Consider the following 26701-nt stretch of genomic DNA (forward strand, 5'->3'; position numbering starts at 1 on the left):
TGTACCATTTCCTGCTGCCATTCACTCATGGAAGGCACATGAACAACCTTATATTTTAAAGGGGTTCTGACATAAATAATTTTTTTATGCTTTAGCAGGCATTGTTCCCTGGTCTGCCTAATGGACACAGGGAACCCATGGTTTAATGGCTGCTAAAGCATAAAAATCTTATACTTACCTTTTCTTCTGTTGTTGTCAGCAGCGGGGTCATCCTCTTCTTCCTGCACGAGCCGCGCCGCTCCGGGATCGCGCGCATGCGCAGTGGAGAGGTGCCCTCTGACAGGAGTCAGGACGGGCCGCGTCTCCACTGCGCATGCGCAGAATCTCAGAGTTCAGCAGGACGGACGGGCCGCCCACAGCAAGCACTGCTTGTGACGTGCATGCTGTGGGCGGCCCGTCCGTTCACCTCGGAAGTGCCTGACGGACGGAGCAGAGCAGGAAGCGGTCTTTTTGACCGCTCCTGCTCTGCTTTTACAAGGCACAGAAGAAGATGCCGGCTGGAGGGGACATGCCTGGCGATCGGTCCCAGCCAGGCAAGGTGAGTAAAAAAATTTTTTTTTTTATGTCAGAACCCCTTTAATGCATCTGATGAGATACACTTCTATTCTTTTGAGCCTCAGTCGACGAAATATCAATCATCCATCTTAAGAGGCAGATAACTTGATCTTATGGTATGAAGCAGAAGATTTAAAGTAGGAGAAGCAGGCATAGTGCTGGATATTTGGGCAAAAAAGTATGTCTACTTAAATTCACTTCTACAATCCAAGTCTGAACTTTATTGGGCATCTTGAAAAATGGTTTTCTACCCATTCCTAATGAATTTTGACCTGTAAATGACAGCCTGCAGACAGCGTTCTATATATATATATATAACATTGAAATAGTACTATCATGGTAAATTAAGAGTGGGTACAATAATTTAAACCTTTTTTTCCCATATGGTGTTTGAATTGTGCTTTTACTGTGGTTTTAGGGCATTTCTATTGAGTTTTTGATGTGCACATAAATTACAGGTGAAGTGCATTACAGCAATGTGGCACATTTACGAATACTGACTAAAAGGTAGTGCAAACTAAGACAGACAGTCTGAAAATACACGAGATTCATCAGAGTTAGTTGGCAAATCTGTCAAATTTTAAGACGGTCTAGCCTAAGTTTACATCAAAATTTGGTGCAATTTGGCATGATTTAGGCCAAAAGCTTTTTTGGACGAACTGGAAAAAACGTGTCTGAAAACACATAGTGCGGTGCACAGCAAGTAAGACGTTTTTTGGAGCAATTTGCAACATGAAACTGGTATTTTTAATAATACATTTTACCAAGTCTCTGCAGAAAAAAAAATGATGCATTTATCCATTATTTGCATTGCATTTTCCTTGTCTTGCGTTTAGAAAGCCTCATACTTCATTTACAGGTTCACCTACATTCAGATTTTTGGCTAGGGGGTGTTCCTAGCACTGATCTGCTGGTTACTCATGAATGCACACAAGCTCAGCTCCCCCTCCCCTCTTTCAGAGGCTGAGTAGCATAGCCACACCCACTCAACACTACACAGCTATCTCTCCATCCTCTAATTAGCTTCTGGTCCATTCCCCTTCAATGCTGATAAGAGGGAACTACTGCCCTCTGTAATAGCAGCTTTCTCTGTTCTGCTCTCTTGACCTCCACCACCATCCCCCGGCAGGGTCATACAGCCCTCTGTTATAGTAGTGAATGCATGTTCAGGACAGGGTTGGGGAGGAGCTGTCAGTTTACTCTGACAGAATTTGCTAAAATTTCAGTCCTCAGCCTTCAAAACCAATACAAACATAAAAATCAAACAAACAATCAGACATATTTAATGAAAACCAATTAAATTAAGTCTTCGTTTCCAAAAATACTATTTAAAAGAGAACACAGGTAGGTGTACATAGCCTTTTAGCACTTCTCCACTCAAACTCAGTCTCCCAGTCATCCAGCGAGGAGAATTGGGGAGCTCAGGACCCCTGTTCTAGTTATTAGTGCTAATTTAGACATTTATATCCAAATCGACGGGCAACCAGATGGGTAGTGTAAAAGAAGGGCACAAATACATCTCAGCAGAAATCCCAAGAGAACCGTACCTGACCACTGCGGCCTCCGACTGGCTGTAGCCGTCAGGTGGTAGCTGTTCCACAACAAAGACCAGCAGGACTGCAGCACTAGATTGTTGGATCTGATGACCGGTAACTACCGCTACTTTTACCATTTTACCAGCATTAGATCCATTATTAAAAAGCTGCTATAACACCCCGAGAAGCCCCTTGAGGGCTGCCTTACACGAGCATATGGTCACTGTGCATTACACAGTGCCAACCTCCCATACATTCCCATGTTGCCACTCACATGAGACTTGCAAAATACACACGTGAAAAAAATAAATAATGATCGCAGCATGTTCCACCTTGGCGCATTTACACATTTTCCCTTCCAGGGCTGCAGCCCCAGTGCCCACGGCACGGAACGGACAAAAAGCGGCAGGGTTGCCAGCCATCCAAAAAGTCACAGACATTCCACAATTACAGGATACTTTCTTCTGCCATCCGTACTGTCCAGCAGAAAAAAAGCATCGTCAGCGAATCTTTGATTTTACATTCAAACTTGCATTGCGCATGCAGTGTGCAAACCATTCGCCACTAAATAGCGGTCGGCATGAGAGGAAAGAGGAGGACCCAAGAGTGGAGGTTCGTGTTCAGCCAGTCCACTGTCTGTAAGAACGGGCAATCAACTGAGTCACAGAGTGAAGACCACAGTCAGCAGCCCGTCTGAATCATGGGAATCCATGTCACGACACCATAAGGCCGCCTGCACACGAACGGATTTGAATTGCAAAGTCCATGATCGGCACCCGCGCGGATGATCCGCTGTAATATTCGCTCATTAGAAGGCAATAACTTCCGCAGATTTAAGCAGACGTGTGGACGTGAATTGCAATTTTTCTTTCAAGTGGAATAAAAAAAAAAACGCATTTCTATTTTAGCGCGGGTAGACGGGCTCCATTGATGTCTATCGGAGAGTTTGCAGGTTGCTAAGAGACCGCATAACAAAATGAATAAAAGGAAGCAGGAATGCTGGGAAGAGACGGGGCAGGAGAGATTTTTTTTCCAGAGAACACACCATTGTCCACCGCAGTAGCCGGGTATTGGATATGGGCTGGGTCAGCTCTCCCAAGACAAGAGAGCAGTTTGCTTTTGTGAAGGCAGTTCTAAGCTCTCACCACCACAAAACGCAAGAGAATGTCATCTGGGCATTATAGAAGGTGTTATCCAGGGGGTTGGGCAACTTTCTGAGGTAATCACCAGCTTGTGATATTTTCTGCACACGGCCGATATGCATCCACGTACATCTGCACAAAAAAACCCCAAAAAACATTGCATCCGCGATCGTCCGCAAAGACTCGCAATTCATTTCCACGATGAATCGCAGGACTTCCACAGCGGAAATCCGCTTGTGGAATCCGACCCGTTCTTGTGCAGGCACCCTAAGGCTAGGCCTAAGGGCTCCTTCCCACGGACAGATTTCCGCCGCGTTGCCCGCAGCTATTAGGTTCTATTGAACCTAATAGCTCAATGCTCACGGTGCGAAATTCCATCGCGGAATTCCGCACCGTGAAATCTCCCATCCTCACCCGCGGCATGCTCTATCTGCCGCAGGTGTACACGTGGACGGCTTCCATTGCAGTCAATGGAAGCCATCCGTCACGCTATCTTCCGCTGTAACACAGCGGAAGATAGCGTGAAACCGCTTCCCCACCCAATGCCAGCCGCGTCGTGTGGCGCGTCACGCGCTCTATTGCGCATGCGCGCCGAAGCGTCATGCGGGACGGAAGACTCCAGATCCGGAGGTAAGTATTGGGATCTCTGGAAGGCGCCGTGACGGGTTCCGCGGCGGAGCCCGTCACGGCCGTGTGCAGCCAGCCTAAGAAAAAAATTAAACAACCCCTTTAATTGGATCAAACAAAACTCTCAAAATATACTCCCACTTCACAATTAAAGCACAAAAAAATAAATAAATAAAATAACAGTACTGTAAACTATAATCGGTGTTCTAAATAGATTACACTTCTGATTAACCTGTGTAACTGCAAAAAAATATTTAAAAAAAAAAAAGGAAGTATCTTCTCTTAGATGTTGTGCCGAGGAGTGTAAGAGGAAAGAACAGCCGCGGCTAACATTTATGAATTGAATATATTGTGGTTTACAGATCCTGTGAAAGTGCCTAAACCGGTGCGACGGGTCAGACAGGAAGTGGCGAGTAGTAAAAGTAGTAACTTTCAGAAACACTGGTAGGGTTCATCCACAGGACCTTCTACACGAGCCGATGACTGCTCAGCCATGAAATGTTTCTCCGGCGTTCACCCAATCTTTTATGCGAGTGTGAACCATGATCAATGGTCGACAGCAAATGACCCCTTTGTGCCACCAACAGTAATACAAACTGCCTGATGACAATTGGGGCATGTAAACACATAGCCAATGAGCGCTGGCGCTCGTGGCCATCAGTTACCCGCACCTGTAAAGGTGCCCGTAGCTCACACAGGTTGGTGTGATGGATTTCTCTGGACCCTAAACAGATGAGGGTATAAAGGGAACCCAGAGGCCGGCTGCACACGGCAGGGTCGGATTCAGCATGCGAGATCCACACCGGAATCCGACCCTGCGCCCGGCCAGTGTCCGCACGTACCTGTCTTTTTGTCCTCTCTTCTGTACTGCAGATGGTTCAGCTCGTCGTCAGACATGCGCAGTACAGATTTTTTTTAAAGTCCTGCTTTCCCCACGTTATTATCCAGCGATGGCGCGGAATCCATGGCCTTTTCGCAATGTCCTTTGCGGAAGGGCTGCGGGTCAAACGAATTCCGCTGATTTTAATAGAAGCCATCCGCACAAAATCCACGCAAAGATAGAACACGCTGCGTTTCTTTTTGCCACAAGCGGTTAAAAAAAAACAGCAGCTGCTGTCCGATCGAGTGATCGGACATGCGGGTACCCTACTGATTTGAGTTGGTGCGGAATGCCTTGGATCGTCCTGCGTGGGAGACTATTACGGATTCCAGAATTCAAACCCTGTCTTGTGGAGGCGGCCTTAGGCCGCTGTCACACAGGCCATTTATACAGGGTTCAATGGGGCTCCTCAGATGAGCGTTTGAGAGCAGCGTTTCTAAAGCCGTAATTTTCTAACGCTGTGTGCTCTGTTTTAGTGCGTTTCAGCAATTTGTGCTCACCCCCCACTGCAACAATGGGGTGTGTTTGAAAAGAGTCGAATGCAGTAAAACAAAAAAAAACGCTATTCGAAAATGCTGTAAAACTCTGCGTTTTTACGGGCGGCCGTGCGAGAGCAGCCTTATGGACAGTCCTCACTAGGCATACGTAATAGATATATGACTACTTTGGTATCCATAGCTACCTCTTGTATAAGATAACTGGAATCCAGGGAATTATTACCATCCATCCACCACCTAAATTGTCCTCCTGTATTTTGAGATATCTTCTCTGAGCTTAAAAGATGGCAAAATGTACAACTGTATCTAGTATGGCCTTATATACATTGGACATTTCAAGGGACAAAGGCAGAGTTAGTTTACCCAATATTAGCTGATACAATTTTACCTATTAAGTCACTATATACTAAAATGGTCTCCCGGTTTACCCCATGACACGGTAACATAGTATGTAAGGCCGAAAAAAGACATGTCCATCCAGTTCAGCCTATCCCCCCCCCCCCCCCTTCCCAATTAATTCAGTTATCAGCTGGCCTTTAATCCCACATCCCTATGGACCCTGACGGCACCATTAAGCTCTGTATACAGCAGTAGTATTCCCTGGTATACACCTCAGGTATGTATCTTTGTGGCATATGCTGCAGCCCTCCATCAGAGGTAAATGTCAGAAGACCCCACTGATATGGGCTCAAAGCATGATGTGAACACGGTCTATCTTGCCACATTCCCTATTTCGTGATACCTCTAATGCTGCCTTCTCCTTAATGATATGATGGTTGGCTGGAAGGAGGTCTGAAAAGCTTTCGCTGTTCCTGATTTCCAAACACACCTTTGAGGCGTCACCCACTTCCCTGGGAGTCGGGTTGTACAGATTATAGGATTTGCACATTCCAGTCCGTGTTACTCTCTCAGGAGATTAGAATATATACAAGCAGAAGAGAACCTTGGCCATTCCCAAGAAAAGCATTTCTGTCATGCCGCATTAAGGGATCCCCCTAAAAGGGCATCCCTGGTCAGACTGCCATATCTCACTAGGGAGTGAGCCAAATAACATTAGACTGTGGTATCTGTGGCCCACGAGTGGCGTAGGCAGCTACATGACACGAAGATCTTGTGTGGGGCCTCCGAGGGATGGAGGTAAATGTAATCCCCTAAACCATATCCCATTGCTCCTGACCTTATGGGAATAAGGCCCCTCTGTGACTGCTGTACAGAGGTGGTCACTAAGGGCTTATCAGCCCTGTGATAGTACAGCTCACGTCCCCCTTTGTTACGCTATGTTCGCACGGGGCAGATTTGCCGCAGAATTTACAGTAGCAGCAAAGCGGACGAGCTTTTAAACATCTTGTCCACATGCTGCCGAAATAACCCGCCTGGCATTTAAATCCACAGCATGTCAATTTTAGCAGCGGACACGCTGCAGGACCCAACCCTTCTAATGAGGGGGAATTCTGCACCAAACCGTGCAGATTTTGAGGTGGACTTTCTGCTGTGCACATAGTTTATAACTGGATAACCCCTTTACATAGAGATGGGCACAGAGGGGGGGGAGCAGTCATTTTGGCGGGTCTGCTTTCAGGGAGAGCTGTAGTTCCTATTGGCACCATTTTGGGGTACATGTGACTTTTTGATCACTTTTTATTCAATTATTTTCTTGGAGATGGGGTGACCAAAAAAACAGCAATTCTGGCCTTGTATGCGGCTTTCTGTGCAGGATAAATAACGTGGAATTTTATCAAACTGGGCATAAACCTTTATTTTTTGTTTTAATTTACTAAAAATTAAACACTTTCTAAGGTGGATTGTCTGATTACTTGACAATATCCCTTCCATAGGGCTGAATGTAGTAAAACAACACTCTGACCCCTCCGTCAGCGCTGGAGCCCCTCTGTGGCACCTGCGACTGTTGTGACAGCTGACAGCACAGGGCGTCAGGTGACTGCTGCAGCCAATCAGAGGCTGTAAACTCAGGGTACTTCTGGTGACGTCAGCTGTCACAACAAATGCTGCGATCACAGTGGCTCTGCAGAGCATGCAGCAGCATGAGAGTCACTGAGCACTAGATCTCGGCCGTCTCCAGCAGTGCACATGCAGGACTACTGCCCCATGAGGCTCTTCTAACGCTAGCATTCTGTTCTTTTAGACAGCTTGCACAAGAGTGGCTGCCGGGCTAATTTTCCACGGCTCGCTCTGTATAATAAGCTTCATTGGAATGTGGTTTTTAATTAGATGCGCCAAACAGAAAAGGAAAGTCTGCAGAGGCTTCTGAAAAATTCCACCTGCGTATACAAAAGAAAACCAGTGGGGTGACGTGTAAAGGGACCTCCATGCTGGTTTACCCGGAGTATGTAGTATATGTGAAATAGCCAACCTGTGTGTTCTATTTATATAGAACGCATCTAGAGGTCACATGACGAGAACACCGTTCTTCCTCTTTAGGCTGGGTTCCCACACGATGGAAATCTGGTGGAATGTCCACAGCGGAATTACTTGGAAATTCTGTGAGATTTCGGCCTGTATTCCACATAGAGAAGAGAGCCTCTGGATCCACAGTGGGGGGTGGGCTCAGCCAGTCACACTGATTGGCTACTAGTTCAGTATGTTCACAGGGATGCACAGGTCACATGTCTATACCTGATGCTTCCCTGCCATACAAGCCCTAGTGGCGGCCGCCTTCCTACACAAACCACGTATGGTTCCCAACATGACAGAAGCGGCTCCCAGCTGTAGGCGCTGCTCCTTACATACATCTATGGAGAGTACCACGACCTGTGATTGGCTGCCTGCCGCGTAGGGAGCCCGCATCCTCCAATCAGCGGTTAGCAGTCCCCGTACATATGTGATGGCGCTATGTACTAATCCTGCCGCCATGGCGATGACGCGACTAGTTCTCCTGCCGGTCACACGCCGTAACGCCGCTCCGTCATGCTATAATCTCTGCTCACTGACTGCACGTCCTCCACAGCACATAACGCCGTAGGTGCACCGGTATACGCCTGATAATACCACGGACAGTGCGGATACGGGCCGCACGTATCACATACCGGCTGCTGGACGTTACACCACACAGATTGTAGCGTGAGCAAGCACGTAGTCCGCCATACCTCTTTTATGGAGCTCCCGTAGAGGAATACTGTCTCCTCCTCCTCCGTCATAAGGAAGGTACGGGTCGGCCGGGGTGTCCATGGCGGCTCGGACTGAGAGCGGAGCAGTGAGAGCGGCTCAGAGCCCGGGAGCTGCCATGTTCTGGGCGCCGCCTCCTCCCTGCACTGACGTCACCACGTGATCACAGCTCGGCAGGGGGTGCGCGGCGGCAGCGGCCAGCAGGGCTCATCCTGCTCTGCACGGCCTGCAGATGGCGCTGCTACACGGCGGAGGGTTAGGGAACTGTTTAAAGGGATTGTTTAGGGTTAAGACCACGGCTGCTTTCTTCCAAACAGCGCCACCCTTGTCCGTGGGTTGTGTCTGGTATTGCAGGTCAGCTCCTATTCACTTCAATGGAGCTGAGCTGCAATACCACACGCAACCCTATGGACAAGGATGGCGCTGTGTTTGGATAAAAGCAGCCATGTTTTTCTAACCGTGGAGAACAAGAAATCGTTTTAGTTGCCTGTAGAACCCAATCATAGTGCAGATTTCAGTTGGCTTTCTGCTGTAATTGGCTGATACTGGTTTCATAAATTTGCTGCCACGGTGGTTACATAATCTTAGATTTACATGTAACATTTTTCTGCTATAAAACTGGTATGTGAACATACACCCTTTTACCTGGACAGGGAACCAAGAGGGTGGGGGCATGAGTGTAATATGTCTCCAGCGGAAGTATGGGTTGGCCGTTCTCACCTACAGGTAACACCCAAAGCTGGCAAAAGCTCCAGACAGGCGGAGACATACTACACTAGTACTACCGGTAGTAGGTGGCCCCCAGCCCTCCTCCTTATCCCGACCGGCAGCCCTCCAGTCCAACACCAGTCGAGAAGAGTGTCTGGAGGGAGCTTCCTAGCTGTAGTCATGTCGGAGCTGGGAGCTGCCTACTAGTACTGAACGGTACTAGTGTAGTATGTCTCTGCCAATTGGGTGTTACCTGTAGGTGAGGCTGGCCAACCCATCCTTCCGGTGGAGACATATTACACTAATACAGAGTGTGGGTGCGGAGGTCACACAGGGCTGTCACGGCCTTTAAAATGATAAGGGATCCGAAAGGGTGCTGGGAGCCCATGCACAGATTCCACTAAGACAAACCACAGGATTTTGGAAAGAAGCACCAATTCCTGCTGCCCGAGGTGATTAGCTGTGTGATGTCCAAGTCAACCAGTACCAGATGGGGCCCAACTTTAACCTCTTCTCTATGGTGCCTTCATGGATTCCTGTCCTAGATCCCACACTGAGTGGCTGTCTGGCAGTACAGGGCACCACATAGACAGGGCCACTTCTAGGGATGGCAGAGAATGCCATGCCCCAGGATACTTGCCCTTTATTTAGAAGGTAATGGCTCCCATGCAAACTTTCTAGGTTTCCGTAAAGATGGTTTCCGCTAACAACAATTGCTAAATCAGTATTGGAACCACATTTACTATACACCGTAATACTAATTAGCGCACAATCTTGTAAATAGCCTTATTTTTGTCCACCTTTAGTATCCCCATGATTTCACTGCTTCCTGGTCCTCTGGTGAAAGGATGGGGGGGGTCTTTGTGGCTGCTTTGACATCAGAAGCTCCCACAATGCCCCACTGCAGCCTCCGTGCCCTGCTGTCATCAGTCCTTACAACGTGTCCCTTCTTTACTTCTCTGCATACTCCCTGGCTCTTCCCACCGAACAAATCTGCACCAAATCCTCTATAGTACGTGCGAACACACCCTAAGGGGGCCTTCACGCCAAATTGCACAATTTCCCAGCGCTGCGAGAAATTGCAGAATTATGAAGCCAATGGCTCCATTCACATGTGCGATGTTTTAACGTTTGAGATGCAGCCATGCATTGAATGACAGCTGAGCGCTGTCTCTGATTGGTCACAGCGCTTAGCCAATTAGAGGCAGCGCTTTCAAGAGGCGGGGATTTTTCAATCCCCGGCCAATAGAGAAGCTGAAGAAGAGTGCCGGGGACCTGCTAGAAGACACGCTGGAGATAACAGTGCTTCTAAGGTGATGTATTATTTATTTATTTTCTAAACGTAGGGATTATTTTTGAAGTAGGGCTTAATTCAAGCCCCCCCAGCGAAAATCCTTGCCGCGGGGAGTCCTCTGCCACTGCAGAGGATTCCTTTAGCGATTGTGTTCCATTGATTTTAATGGGGCCAGCTCTGGAAGCCACAGCAGGAGATTCCTTCAGCCATGCTGGGATGGGAGGCCGTTTCCCTGCGGAAACACCTCTCATCCAGGGCTTCAGAAGGATTGTGAGAGCGATACCGGGGCGTCAATCACATCCAGATATCGCTCATGTCAGTGTGCAGGAGCCCTAATTCAGATATACACACGTAAATAGATTAGTTTATACACGTTTGTAATGTGTAATTATATATATATATATATATATATATATATATATATATGTGTATGTTCACACATGGTGGATTTCAGTGTTGCAGATTCTGACGCTGATCCGCAGCAGATTTCACCCTTTCGCTGGAAGGGAGCCACGCGTCCACGGCAGAATCTGCACCGTATGATGTGGCGCTTGACGAGGGTTTTGGTGTAGATTTTCCACAGCAGAATATCAGCACCGAATCGGCTGCATGTGAATACTGATTAGATGCTCATCCAATTACTGGGGAGCGGGGGCGAGAACCCACATGTACAGGGAAGGGGGGAATGATTTTTCTTGCAGGCATCAAGCCATGCCCATACAATTCAATGGAGCCCATAGAAGACTGTAATAAGGAGCCTGAAGTAACAGTGGAGTCTGAGCGCCACTTATTTTATACTTGTTTCCACAGAGATGGAAAGCCTCAGAAGACACGGGCACCCTCTTACTTGGCACAGTGTATGATAAAGTAATAAGCTGGGCCTGTGCAGCCACACTTTCTGCTGAGATGAGGGATCAAACGCACATAGTCCACCTCTGAAGCAGGACGCTGAAAACTGATGGACAGTCTAGTCTACTTCCTGCTGTAGACACGTGAAGTGATGGTGATCACACAGCTGAAGAATGGAGCAGTGTTTGTAGAAGGTGGACATTAGAGAGGTTTAGTTTGCAGATAGCAGTTTTATTAAAGGCATTTATGTTTATAGAAAAACCCCTTTAAGAGGGAACTTTCTACTTCCCCATGGCACCACTCCCAGGACCCAACACTGTGACTCGCTGAAGTGGACGTGCGGCACGAAAATCTGACCATACAAGCGTTCTTCTATACTAGTCTATGAGAGAGTTCGTACACAGGACTATGCAAAGAGTCAGATTTTCAAGCGGCGGGAGATCTTCAGATGGGGACACTGCTGCATTGCAGGAGCGGGCAAGTGCATCACCCGTCTTCCTGTCAGGTTCCCTAACAGAGCCATAACCAAGTTTAAATATTAAAAAATTCATGGTTGTCTGCAGTACATCTTCCCTATGTGAATGGGGGGGTGGGGGTGGGGGGTGCTGCCAATATCAATGCAACTGCATGGGGTATAAATGAGCATACATACATACATAATTGGCCTGTGTGAAGGCCTAGTAGACGAGCTCCTATCTCACTGATCAATGCTTATCATCAGGGTTAAATCTTGCAGTGTTAAGAGGACTGCTAGGGCTTATTCATACAAACACATTTGTGCAGCGTACTACGCACACAGAATTTGCGTTCACAATACGCAGTCAATACAAACCCATTGATTTCAATGGGTTTATGTGCATGAGCGTATTTTGTGCATGCATTTCGTTCGCACAAAAAATACACGTATTTTTTTGTTGTGTATTGCGCACAAACATAACACATACTAAACAAAGGTAACTTGATTACCCATTGAAATCATGCTTGTGTGTTTTTTTTTGCTGATGAGAGGTCTGTGACATGGGTCAACAATGACTGGAAATTAAAAGCTATAAAGACAGTTGTTTCGGGGTGTTAAGTCTCCTCACTCACTCACCTTCTAGGTGCTCTCCCTTAGGGTAGAAGGGAGAAAGATAGCACTTCTGACCCACATCACAGGCCTCTCGCTAGCCAAGCCAGACTCTTACTGCACACTTCAATTCCCAGACATTGTTACAAGGCTTGTATGAAGAGTCTACCATTGACTTGCAGGAATGCTGCCTTCCAATAGGTGGTGCTGCAGAGGTATTGTTCCATCTCCCTTATTTGCATAAGAGGAGCATGGATGGCCTTAAGTCCCCTCACTCACCTTCTAGGTGCTGTCGCTAAGGAGAAAAGATGGCGTTCCTGATCCTCTACAAGCTGCACTTCTACAACTTACTAAGGAATGGCATAGTGAAACATAACAGGGCTCATACAGGTTTTCCAAAATTTTTTTCCATGACATTTCCATGAGAAAATCTTGATTTTCAATGACACTCGCGGAACTAAAAATACACGCAATCAAAGCTTTAGGGCTCCTTCACACTGGCGATCACAATTTCCCCCGCGATTTTTGAGCGTCAGAACTGCTTTTTCTCGCAAAAACATGGCTGCCACTTGCGATTTTTCTCGAGTGATTTTGCTGCAATTGTTTAGCGCGAAAGTCAATAGAACTTTCTAATGATAAAAAGGCATCGCACGAAAATCGCAAGTTCCTGCTTTGTGATGCAATAAAAAAGAGGCTTCATAAGGAAACATAGGAGATTTTTTTTTAAAACACAAAATACAGAAAGATAGAGCATGCTGTGATTTTTTTTCATGCAACATCATGAGTGAAAACATCACAAATGTGAAAGAAACCATTGAAAATCATTAGTTTCATAATTCAGCGCTTTCACTCACTCTCGCATCGCTCATAAAATGTGCGATTTTCTCGCAAGTGTGAAGTTTCTTGCAGCCTTATTGTTTTTTTATATACAAAAATAAAAAAAAAAAAACACCCTGCTAGTCAAGCTATTTCCAGTACAAATTATATATATATTATATATTTCATATATAATAAATCCCCAACCGTGAGAGGCTAGTTGAGAACAAAAACTTCAATGCACTTCAAAATCTGAAATATTTTTTGTATTTTTAAGACTAAGTATTGAGATTCTTGTGTGTTTTTAGTTCTGTTTATCTAAAACAATTCCTTTACTCCTTTGGCCTATAGCATTAGGCCCCCTGTCCACGGGCGTTGCGAAGTCCCGCGGCAGATCGCCACCGCGGGAGCCGCACTCAAATCTCCGCTGGTCAGCCTAATCTGATAGGCTGACTGCGGAGAATTGGGGCAATTCGCAGCATGCTGCGAATTACCTGCCGCGAGCGGAGAATCGCAATGATTCTCCGCTCATGGACACAGGGCCGGCGCTTTCCATAGCAATGCTATGGAAAGCTTTGGCCGGCGTGATTCGTGAAATCACACCCGTGCCCCTTAAACACAATACTAGATCGTAATGGAATAAAGAAATTGTTTGGGACAAACAGAACTAAAACACACAAGAATTATTATTATTATGCAGAAAAAAATTTCATGACAAAAAACAAAAATCCATGACAAATCAGAAAATTCCATGACATTTCCGGGTATTCCATGATTGGATGAACCCTGCATGAGTAACTCCTGTATAACTGAGGTAAAGCTGCCCCCTTCTGGTGAAAGAAAGCAGGAACACTCTAATATAACAGTCTTACGAGCGTATGATTACTGTGTATTATGTGTGTGATACACGGTAATTCGCAGACAATCAAATACATTACCATATACAGTTCCATTCACATTTGCGAGTAGGAATTGCGTAATACACAAGCGCAAAAAAAAATGCAGCACATTCTATTTAGCTGCATATTAGGCGCAAAAAAAGTCAATTTTTCTCTAAGGCAGCATAATCAACGTTGCCCTTACACAATTACATTGCACTAGCATTGGCGCATTTTACTGTACTTTTTCCACCGCAGGGGGTGTTCATTTGTGAGCGGCTAACAAACACACCAATTGAAATGGCTAATTAGTTAGTGTAAATCCCATTTGTCTTCACTATAACTAATTAATAAGTACACGTACAATGCATGCCTCTTCTAACAATGTGCATTCCAGTAATGGACCCCTCGCAGTTTTCCCCTCACTCCCCTTTCCCCATCTCCCACCTCCCCCTCAGCTGTTACATTTGAATTGCTTTGGGCTGTTCTAGCTCTGGAGACAGAATGGATCTTTATTTGTGGAATGTTAATCATTAGAGATGAGCGAACGTACTCGGTAAGGGCGATTTCGCAATCGAGCACCGCGATTTTCGAGTACTTCACTACTCGGGTGAAAAGTACTCGGGGGCGCTGTGGGTGAGCGGGGGGTTGCAGAGGGGAGTGGGGGGGGAGAGAGAGAGCTCCCCCCTGTTCCGCGCTGCTACCCCCTGCTCCACCACGCCACGCCACGCCCCCCGGCGACCCCCGAATCTTTTCACCCGAGTAGTGAAGTACTCAAAAATCGCGGTGCTCGATTGCGAAATCAGCCTTACCGAGTACGTTCGCTCATCTCTATTAATCATATTTCAGCAGGACACTAGGGGTTTTCTCTTCCTTTTGCTACTCTAGTGCTGTATGTAAGCCACAGGGACCTGCAGGTCCACTTATGTTGACCGTCTCCTCGGGGGGGGGGTCACCTTCCCTGCGGTTTACGTTGTATTTAAATAAAAAAGAAATTGTTTAAAAAGCAATGGCTAATTAGTTCTATCTGAAGTGTTCTATGCATCTTCTTGCATATTGTGCACACATTTGCGCAACTCCATTGACTTCTGGGGTGAACCTTTTGTGCACAAATACGCAGAAAAATAGACCATTGTCCATTTTTTTCCGCAACTGCAATGCGTGCACAAAATACAGAAATGTGAATTTAACCATTGAAAGCAATTGCTTCTATTCTTAGTATATTGCGCACGCAAACACACCCATGGAAAGCCAGACAAGTTTCTGCTTCAAGCGGATGTAAGCACATTTGCGCAACGGGCGTTGCCTTTTTGCAATCGCCTTTCTGTGTTTTACTGTGTTTTTTGCGCACAAATGTCGTACATATTTGCACGTGCGAAATAACCCCACAGTCTGTGAATGAGAACTGTCATCCACACCGCTGGTGCTGTAAAATGCTGCACATTTGATGCAGTTCTGCTAAGGCCAGCTTCACACAGGCGACGTGCGAGTGCGTATGTTATGCGTTTGCATGCACTGCACATTTGAGCATGCAAAAAAAAAAAAAAAACACAAGCATGCTCTCATTGATTTCAATGGGCAATGAGGTTTAATATGCCCTGTACTAGTGTGCAATATGCACAAAAATAAAAAATGCTGCATTTTTTTTGTGCAAACGAAACACATGCATAAAGTACGCTCATGTGAACCAACCCATCGTACATCAATAAGCTCTAGTCACTGCATGTTTCCTGCAAAATGTGCAGCACAAATACATCCATAACTAAGACCTCATGTCCACGGGCAGGTCGGGTTCCATGGGCGGGAGCCCTGCTGCGGTATCCCACCCTGCTCGTGGCATGAGGACATTCTGGACGCGTGCGGGTCGTCCAACGTCTCCTCCATGCATGTGGCCGGGCCCGCCAGCTGGCACGCCGCCCACACATGCGCAATGGAGTTCTTCTTTTGAAAATCTGCTTTCCCACGGGACCCGCAGCAAACCTGGAGTGACAGTTCCGTGACACGGGCCTTTAAATGGTAGCACATCCTGCGAATTTCTATGTGATCCACAGATAATGTAATGAGTATCTAAGCATGTTGCATTTAAACATTTATGTTCCTCTAGGAGTAAGGTTGCGTTCACACGAACGCATATCGGCTCCGTTTTCACGCCGAGCCGATATACGTTTTCCTCGTGTGCAAGGGGGGGGGGGGGGATGGAAGAGCCAGGAGCAGGAACTGAGCTCCCGCCTCCTCTCTGCCTCCTCTCCACCCCCTCTCCGCCCTTCTGCACTATTTGCAATGGGGAGAGGCGGGATGGGGCGGGGCTAAGTGCCACGAATTAGCCCCGCCCCATCCCGCCTCTCCCAATTGCAAATAGTGCAGAGGAGCGGAGAGGGGGCGGGAGCTCAGTTCCTGCTTCTGGCTCTTCCATCCTCCCCCCCCCCCCTGCACACGAGCACAATGTATATCGGCTCGGTGTGAAAACCGAGCCGATATATGTTCGTGTGAATTCACCCTAAAGGCCCTTTCAGATACAACGATTTTCGCTCAAAAATCGCTCAGAGCCATCTTTTGAGCAATAATCGTTGTGTCTAACTGCACTGATCAGTTATTAGCAATTCACAGCGGGATACAGCTGATACTATTGTTTCAGCTGTATCCCGCTCCCTGATGACAGGCTGTGTATGAAGAAGAGAGCGGTCCAGCTCTGTTCTCCATACCCCACTTGGAGCGCTCGGCTGTATAACAGCCAGGCGCTGCGAGCAGGGAACAGCTGAATGCAGAAGACAAGCGGGGACACCCTGCTTGTCTTCTGCATCCTCTGCTTGGAGCGCAGGGTGATCACTCAATGTTTGAGCGATCACCTTGCGCTATTAAAGAACACAACAATTATCACTCGAAAATCGCTTAAAAGATTTTTTGAGCGATAATCGTTGTATCTAAACCAGCCTTTAAACATCAACAGATAGCAATAAACTACTACTCTAGCTGCCAGTTTACTAATGCCTGACTATTGTTTTGGGTGGAAATTTTCTTTACATGTCTGTGGATGTTCTTTTCCTCTATAACCACCATAGGGCCATTCACACTTGCATATTTTGGTTCTCCAAGAGGAGCCAAAAAGCAGTGAAGACAGCCAAAGGGGCACAGTGCTCGGGTGAATGCTGCAGACCCCTCACTCTTACAATAAGCAGGACCCCCACTTATCAAAACTTTTGACATTTCAAAAGTTTGTGAAAAGTGCAGTTACTCTTTAAATGTACAGAACAGGCGATTCTAAGCACATTTGCAGTAGGTTTTATTAGCCTATTCTGTACATACTTTGTACAAAACCCCTACTCAGTTATGCAGCTAGGTGAAGACGAGGCTGAGAAATCAAAATATAAAGCGGACATTAATGCACTCCTAAATGGACCAGCTGTGCCTGCACTAGAGAGAACTGGCACAGCTGGAGTGCCCTCTTCAGTTATGCAGTTACAGTAGCTAGCTGAAGACTGATTTCTCAGACTCACTTTTCTATGAAAGATGTACAGAATAGGTTAATAAAACCTAGTGCAAAAATGCGTAGAATCGCCTATTCTGTACATTTAAAAGAAAAAAATGCAGTTGCTCTCTAAGAATAGTGCTGCAAAATACACAAGAATAAATGAGGTCTGGGACTCACTATGATCCCTTCTTGATTGTTGGAGCTTCTACAACAATCTATCAACATAACATGTTGATCATTTGCTTTAGCATGTGGTAAGAGCAGTGCAGCAGGTGGCTCATTCATACAGGCACTAGTGACTGGCACTACATTATGGGGAGTAGCAATGATTTGTCAGGTCCTTCAGTGATCATTATTTACAGTCGGTAGGCAAAAGCAGACAATAAAGCATTCATCCTACTGTCATCTCCTCTTCCTTTAAATAGTAAGACTCACCCAAAGATGCGTCCAACAAGTGATCATCTTCCAAGGTATGGAAGTCCATCATTCCTCCAGCTCCATCAAGGAGCTCCTCGTCGCTGCTTGCGCTGGTAATACTGTTGTAGCTGTTGCGGTAGTAACTTCTCTGGAACAACTGTTCAGACTCCATTTAGCTGCTTTACAACCTGTGTGAATGCAGAAAGGAACTTACAGTAATGACAGACAATGTAACGCTTCTAAAAGATTTACACCTGCCATGAATTGTAATGCTGGGGTATGATAGAGGGTGCTTCTGGAATCGGGAGCAGGGTTACAATAGGACTTAAAAACAATAGGCGGTACAATCACAGCTTTACTACAGTTCACATCTGACCCAACAAGACGGAAGGTAGCTGAGGGTTATGCACTTCAGGCTGATAGGTATGGCCTGTGTTTAGAACATACCTCAATGTCATCATTTTCCTATAATCCCCTGTGGCATCTATGTTTTCCTCTTCAAAAAGAGCAATCCAAATGATGTTAGCCTGGTGCAAGCTGAATGACTTCAGGAGCCACCGCATCCTCTGACCAACGGGGCATAGCTTAAAGGGGTTGTCCCGCGGCAGCAAGTGAGTCTATACACTTCTGTATGGCCATATTAATGCACTTTGTAATATACATTGTGCATTAATTATGAGCCATACAGAAGTTATAAGAAGTTATTCACTTACCTGCTCCGTTGCTAGCGTCCTCATTCCCATGGAGCCGACTAATTTTCGCCCTCTAATGGCCAAATTAGCCGCGCTTGCGCAGTCCGGGTCTTCTTCTCTTCTCAATGGGGCTCGGTGTAGCTCCGTGTAGCTCCGCCCCATCACGTGCCGATTCCAGCCAATCAGGAGGCTGGAATCGGCAATGGACCGCACAGAAGAGCTGCAGTCCACGGAGGGAGAAGATGCCGGCGGCCATCTTCACCGGTAAGTATAGAAGTCACCGGAGCGCGGGGATTCAGGTAAGCGCTGTGCTGTTTTTTTTTTAAGTCCCTGCATCGGGGTTGTCTCGCGCCGAACGGGGGGGATTGAAAAAAAAAACCCCCGTTTCGGCGCGGGACAACCCCTTTAAGGCCTCTGTCACACGGGCTACAAAACGCATGTATGTGAAGCCCATGGTTTCCAACAGGTTCTTTCAGATGAGAGATGTTTTGTAGCCCGAAAGAACCCATCGGAAACCATGGGCTTCACATACATGCGTTTTGTAGCCCGTGTCCTCACTGACTCCAACACATTTAGTTATGTACACCCCCTCCCATTATGTACCGAGCCCAGCAGTGGTATTCTGTTAGATAAGCACTGTCGACCACTCCGTCTGAGATGTGATTGACTGGTTGGGTTGACCACCAGTTGACTTTAGACTAGTGCCGGGTTCTGTTCTCAACAGGAGCCAGTGTGGGGAAAGGGTGTACAGTGGGGTCAGCAGGGACATGGCTGTAAAGCTATGCAGCCAACCCCAACGATTAGAGGATATGACGGGCCGTCTTTAAAATCAGAGCAATTCAAATACATTGATTTTCACTGTTCGGCTCACACTTGCGTATATGCAATAGATGTAATACACATAAAAAAGAACGCAGCATGTTCTATTTTACAGCGTATTAAGTGCAATAGAGCCCTAGAGTTCTTTATGGGTGCATACAAAAATGCTGTACATATGCAATTACATTGCTTTTTACATAACATTGCTAAAATACAATAGAAGGAAAGTAAAAAAAAAAAAACAGAAGTAACCAGGAAGCTTGTGCATGAGATACGCTGACAATATGCTATTCTACACCCTGGTAAAATGCTGCGTTTTACCATATGTTCGTGTGAGCCTGGCCTTAAAGGGGGTTTCTCACTTTTATCTATTGATGACTAGAGATGAGCGAGCACGCTCGGATAATGCAGTTACTCGAGCAAGCATCACTCTTCTCGAGTAACTGCATTCTCGTCCGAGCAGGCTCGGGGGGCGGCGGGAGAGAGTAAGAGAGATCTTGCTCTCTTCACTCCCCCCCCCTCCCCCTCCCCCCCCCCCCCCCCGCCACCTATCCTTAAAACAGGTCAGCTGATCATCTGGCCCGCTGTTAGTGCAGCAGAGCTGGATGTCGCCATCGGGTTCAGAGGGAGAAGCATCAGAGGGTCTCACTCCTATTGAAATCATTAACCGGCAGTGTATTCTATTTTGGAATAACTATTTATTTGCACCACAACAGGATTGTGATTAACCCTTTGATTGCTGTATTAATGGCGATCTGGTAGGTGTTGTTTGTTGTCAGGTCGTATAATGGATCACCATGGCAACCTATGGTTGCTATAGGTAGAGTTAATGACACCCGCTAAATTTGATTGGGTGCTCCTTGCTGGGAGGGTACAAATATGACTATTTAAGGGTGACCACCGACTAGCATTTGCGAATTTGCTGCGTTTTTTTTTTCCAGGTGTCTATGGGACTTTCTAATGTTAAAAACACCTTGCGGCAAAATCGCAATTTACCACGAAATCGCGATTTTGCATGATGCGATTTTAACATTAACAAGTCCCATAGACACCTGGAGAAAAAAAAGCTGCAAATTTGGCAGTGAAAAAGAACTGTAGTGGGTAGTCACTCTAAGGCTGGATTCACACGAACGTATATCGGCTCGGTTTTCACGCCGAGCCGATATACGTCGTCCTCGTGTGCAGGAAGGGGTGGAGATGCGGGGCGGGGCCAAGTTCTGGGAATTAGCCCTGCCCCCATCCCGCCTCTGCCCATTGAAATAGTGCAGAGGGGCGGAGAGGAGGCAGAGAGGGGGCGGGAGCTCAGTTCCTCCTCCTGGGCTCTTCCAGCCTCCCCCCTCCCTGCAGATGAGGACGACGTATATCGGCTCGGCATAAAAACCAAGCCGATATATGTTCGTGTGAATCCAGCCTAAGACTGGACTTTCGAGGAGACTAATCAGATGCTACTAGTCCGCCATCAGGGCTAGTGGCTTTACCTCTTTCTGTATATTCATTTATTATTTGTCTACCTGACCGGGGGAGTGGGGTTAATGAACTTTGGTTAGGCAGGCAGATAACTAGGGCTTTACTTACCCCTTATCATAGGGGCGATATCCAGCTTTATTCAAGATCTAATACACACATTGTCTATTTTTTAGATGACAAAAAAAATATTTTTTTCTGCTATTTTCCTGTGAAGCGGTCAATTGAGGTCCCTGATGACATTTGTGAGAAATTAAACGTGAGTCAATAGAGCCATTATACTAGAGTATTTACTATGGAGGGCTTTAGTGATTAAAGGCCCATTTAGACACAATGATTATTGCTCAAAATTCACTCAAAAGCCGTCTTAATGTGCTGCCATTGTGCACCGTTTGTTCATTGGTGATTTCTAGCAAGCTAGAAATCACCGATGGCTCGTCAGCAAAGCACACTGATTTACTCAGCAGGCTACACTGATATCATTCTTTCAGCTGGTATCCCGCTGGGACTCCAAGAACAAAAAAACTGTCAGCGCTCCTGCTGTTTCTCGGAGCGGGACACAGCTGATAACTGCGAGAACAAATGGAAAATAGTCCTGGGCCGACTTTTGGGCCGAAATATGTCAGCCACTGCATGGGCTCCTATGGGAGCCCATGGCAGTGGCCGCAGGTGGGAGGGAGTTTAGCAGCGTGGCTGCTAAACTCCCTCTGCTCTCCATTCCCCGTGCAGGCTCACCTGTCTTCTCCTCCCCGCTGGATCTCTGCAAAATCCCCGCCTGCTGAAAGAACTTCATTACAGTGATGGGACTCAAGCAGCTAGACGCACCTGAGCCCCGGCAGCGGCGGAGAGGTGAGTATATATATATTTTTTTTATTTTTCACACCAGCTAGGGATGATTTTCAGGGAAGGGCTTATATTCAAAGCCCTTCCCTGAAAATCACTGCAGGGGTTGCCAGCAGACCATTGCTTTCAGAAGTAGCCGCGACCCAATTGAAAGCAATGCTGCACGGACCTGCATTCACGAGTGTTTGTGCACGTACGCGGGCACGCCGGTTTTGTGCGCACCAGCACACTGTCGTCTGAACCCTAATGATGCATACTATGTAGAGTATGCATCAGGTTGTCAGAAAAGCGGTGCGGCCATCTTTGTTTCTCCAGGACCAGAGGGTCGCTTTAATTCTGCATCAAAGTACACATTAAGGTTAGTTTCACACATTAAAGGGGTTGTCCCGAGGCAGCAAGTGGGTCTATACACTTCTGTATGGCCATAATAATGCACTTTGTAATATACATTGTGCATTAATTATGAGCCATACAGAAGTTATAAAAAGTTTTTTACTTACCTGCTCCGTTGCTAGCGTCCTCGTCTCCATGGTGCCGACTAATTTTTGGCCTCCGATGGCCAAATTAGCCGCGCTTGCGCAGTCCGGGTCTTCAGCAGTCTTCTATGGAGCCGCTCGTGCCAGAGAGCGGCTCCGTGTAGCTCCGCCCCGTCACGTGCCGATTCCAGCCAATCAGGAGGCTGGAATCGGCAGTGGACCGCACAGAAGAGCTGCGGTCCACGAAGACAGAGGATCCCGGCGGCCATCTTCAGCGGTAAGTATTGAAGTCACCGGAGCGCGGGGATTAAGGTAAGCGCTCCGGTAAACTTTCTTTACTTCCCTGCATCGGGGTTGTCTCGCGCCGAACGGGGGGGGGGGGTTGAAAAAATAAAAAAACCGTTTCGGCGCGGGACAACCCCTTTAAGGTTAGTTTCACTTGAGTGATCGCGATTTTGCCATGAGAAAATCACATCTTTGTTCCTGCTATTTTTGATCAGCTATGCTTTTCTTAAAATGATCCTCCATCGCCGCCGGCTGCTTTAAAAATCACGCATTTTTTAACGTAAAAGTCAATAGGACTTTCTAATGCTAAAGTCCCATCGCATTGCAAGCTTCTTGTGTTGCGATAAAAGGAGGCTCCATAGGGAAACATGGGAGATTAAAAAAAAAAAAGATAGGACATGCTGCGATTTTTTTTCTCCCTCCACATTGCACAAGTGAAAACATCTCTAATAGGAAGTAAACCATTGTAAATCATTGAATCCATAATCTGTTTTTTTACTGACTCTCGCATCAGGCGAAATATCGCGCGATTTTCTCACCTGTGTGAAACCACCCTTAGACTTGCAGTAGTGGTGCAGATTTTCACTGCGCCAAATTCTGCTGTGTGTTGTTATGTGTGAAAGGTCCCTAAAGCCGGCGTCACATGGACGGAGGCGTATTTGCGTGCACATGGGTGCATCGTGTGTGCGGAACAAAAGTTTATTTTGTTTGAGTACCGCGATATTTTACTGTACTTTTCCCACACACAAGGTCTGTGCATTTGTGCGCGGCAAAAAAAAATGCAGCACTTAAAATGGCTAAGAATTCTGGGTTCCGAATGTGTTCTTTTTCCTGTTTCGTGTATAGCCTAGCTTATTTTGTGCAGAATTGTGCATCCCCATAGGCTTCTATAGGGACTTTTGATGCGCAAATGCACAGGAAAATAGAGCATACTGCGGTTTTTTGGCACAACCAAAATGTGTAGGAAAAATATACGCATGTGAATGAAGCCATAGAAATCAATGTGTTCTACTCTCTGCATATAGAGTGTGCAAATACGCCCATGTGACGCCGGCCTTAGAGAGGAAAAAAAAAGTAGTACAAAAGAGAAGTGGCGCTGATCCGTAGAGAACACCAGATGCAAGACCCAACACTAGTAATCCCAGAAGAGTCACCTGAACATGCTGCAAGAATGCCGGCTACAAGTCTGCCGCAGCATACGTACCGTGCAGGTAATCGCTACCAGCCCGTCTTCTGCCTAGCAGGAGGAAGCAAATAACTGCCTCCAAGTAATCCAGTCTTATGATCTGTGCCAGTCACGTGCTGAACATCATATGAGCACACTGATTTATACATCCATGTCTGAAGACCGGGAATACAGAGAACGGCTAAAGCAGCAACTCCTAAAAGAACTCCAACTGCTGCACCCCGTCTATTACATCATGACCTGCAGGCTACGTCTACAGCTCATATACATATCATCATTTGCAATAATATCCTGGGGTCACAAGGAGAAAGGGGAGCCGAATGGTGAAAACTAAGGGACTCGTCACACGGGAGGCGTTTGCCTATATTTTTTATGGACGGAATATGGACAACATACAACACAATTATTATATTGGTGACTGTAATTGCCCATTAAATTCTAAGGGATTGCATAAAAACGCACCAAATACACTGTTGCATACGCATTCACTTTTATGCTTTCTGCCAGGAGACGATGAATTGGGCTTTCTTGTGTTTTTTTGTTTTTTTTGCACATGTAAAAAGATGGACTGAAACTGCATCAAAATTGCATACGCCCTTGTGAATGAGCCCCAGAGGAAAATAGGCATGTGGTGATGTCTCGGGCTGATGCACACACATCGCACAACTCCTCAGTAAGCAACACAGGCTCTGTATAAGGGCGCCTTCACATCGGCGGTAGGGCTCTTCATCTCGATTCCGTCTTGGAGCAGAAAAACGGAATTAAAAAGGAATTAAATGTTACCGTTTTCCCATTGATTTCAGTGGGGTTTCAAAAAAACTAAATGTTTTTGTTTCGCCTCTGGTCCGTTATGTTTGTTTTTTTAGCTGAACAAATAGCACAGTCCGCAGTGTTTGTTTGTCCCGTTACACGGCCCGACTGACGAGCGTTCCCAGAAATGCTCAGGCCTGATGATCGGCTCATGCACAAGGACCCTAAGGCCCAATGTCCGGATTTGATTTGCAGAACCCGTGCGGGGCACCCGAAAATCAAGCTGCCCATAGGGATGCTTTGCTCCATCGGCCTAAAGGACACTGCTCTCTCCAAGTTCTCCTCCTACCTATCTGACCACTCCTTCAGTGTCTCCTTTGCTGGCTCTACCTTCCTCCTCTTCCCCTTGCTGTTGGGGTCCCCCAGGACTCGGTCCCCTCCTTTTCTCTATCTACACAGCCCCTATTGGACAAACCATCAGGAGATTTGGCCTCCAATACCCCCTGTACGCTGATGACACCCAGCTATACACCTCTTCCCGTGACATCTCTGCACCTTTCCTCCAAAACATCACCAACTGTCTGTCCGCTGTCTCTAATACCATGTCCTCTCTCTACCTAAAACTAAACCTCTCTAAAAATGACCTACTGGTATTTCCACCCTCCATTAACTGACCTCATCCTGACATCTCCATCTCCATGTGTGGTGCCACTATAACTCCTAGACAACATGCCAGCTGCCTTGGGGTCATATTCGACTCTGATCTATCATTTACCCCCTACATCCAATCTCTTGCCCGAACATGTCAGCTGCACCTCAAGAACATCGCAAGAATCCGCTCTTTTCTCACTGTAGACACGCTAAAAACGCTTACTGTTGCCCTCATCCACTCCCGGCTCGATTATTGCAACTCGTTGCTTATCGGCCTCCCCTGCACCAGATTCTACCCTCTCCAATCCATCCTGAATGCAGCAGCCAGGCTCATCTTCCTGTCCAGCTGCTATTCGGACGCCTCTGCCCTGTGCCGGTCACTGCACTGGCTGCCTGTTAAATACAGAATTCAATTTAAACTTGCTACCCTCATCCACAAAGCCCTCCACAGCACAGCGCCCCCTATATCGCCTCCCTCATCGCAATCCATCAACCAGCCAAGGCTCTCCGCTCTGCTAACGAAACCAGACTGAGCGCCCCTTTAATTTGAACTTCTCATTCCCGCCTCCAACTTCTCCAGAGCAGCATCGGTCCTCTGGAACGCACTACCAAAGGCTACCCGGGCAATCCAGGACTCGCAGAACTTCAGGCGTGCTCTAAAAACGCACCTCTTCAGGGAGGCATACAGCATTCCCTAAATAAACCCCTCTGTACGCCGCCTGATAACATGCTCCCTGACCTACTGACTGCAGTCCCTGCTAGCCATAATAAACCGCTCCTGCAGTCATACCGTTTCTGCCGTCACACGGCTAAATGTCTGACCATTGTCTGTGTATATCACCCCTCACTCTCCACCTCACCATACCATGCACATCTCCAGCCCTTTACCTTCTGTATCCCCCCATTACTTGTAGTATGTAAGCTCGTTGGAGCAGGACCCTCACCCCTATTGTTTCCATCAATTGATTACTATGTAACCGTGGTTCTGTAGTTTTTGTCTTTCTGTATTCCCCCTGTCTATGTAAGCGCTGCGGAATATGTTGGCACTATACAAATAAAGATTATTATTATTATTAGCGTCCACAATTAAAAGTATGCGGATGTCATCTTTTCCCGGATCACCTGCGCAGGGGGGTAAAAAAAAATTTAAAACTTTTTTTTTAAAAATCGCAGCATGCTCAATTTCCTGCGGATTCTCGCACAGACGACTTCCATTGAAGTCAATGGAAACCATCCGGACAGGTAAGAAAACTGTCCATTGCTGCGGGCACGAGCGGATTCTGTGCAGGATTCCACACAGAATCTGTGCGTGCCGTGGACATGAGACCTAAGAGGTTTTTTTTCACGCAGGGTGGATCTACTGTGAAAAATCTGTCCCAATTCTGCAGGGACTTCTACAGCAGCAAATCCACAGCATTTTGGTGAAGACCAAGGGCAAGAAAAAAGCCAGACTCCCCTTCTCCAATTTTCCCCAATCTGTAAAGAGTCTTGGCTGCTCCCCCAACAGTCTTACCTGGCCCCGGTGATGATTGGTGGGGGAGCAGGCAAGACTCTGTACGGAGCAGGAAGAAGGTAAATCCCCCCCATCATCATCATCATCACCACCGCTTTTTAAAATTTCCCTACCTGCAGATTCTGCGACTGACCCGCAGCACATTCCACAAGAATCTGGATTTGTT

The 26701-nt window shown here is 46.8% G+C and overlaps 1 protein-coding gene across 4 annotated transcripts in view; it reads right to left on the minus strand.

Annotated features, from left to right (window-relative positions):
* Positions 1-26701, minus strand: part of CLCN3 (chloride voltage-gated channel 3) — a 61703-nt gene that overhangs the window by 33459 nt on the left and 1543 nt on the right. For 2 of the 4 annotated variants that reach the window (XM_066573539.1, XM_066573537.1), the window contains exon 2: positions 17875-18044. In XM_066573539.1, the coding sequence (XP_066429636.1) occupies positions 17875-18028 (154 nt within the window). In that variant the 5' untranslated portion in view covers positions 18029-18044. Of the gene's footprint in view, positions 1-8340; positions 8516-17874; positions 18045-26701 lie in introns of those variants that run through there. The other 2 variants (XM_066573540.1, XM_066573538.1) reach the window with 1 other exon arrangement.

Source organism: Eleutherodactylus coqui, chromosome 7 (genome assembly GCF_035609145.1).
Source record: "Eleutherodactylus coqui strain aEleCoq1 chromosome 7, aEleCoq1.hap1, whole genome shotgun sequence".
Taxonomy (NCBI): Eukaryota; Metazoa; Chordata; class Amphibia; order Anura; family Eleutherodactylidae; genus Eleutherodactylus; species Eleutherodactylus coqui.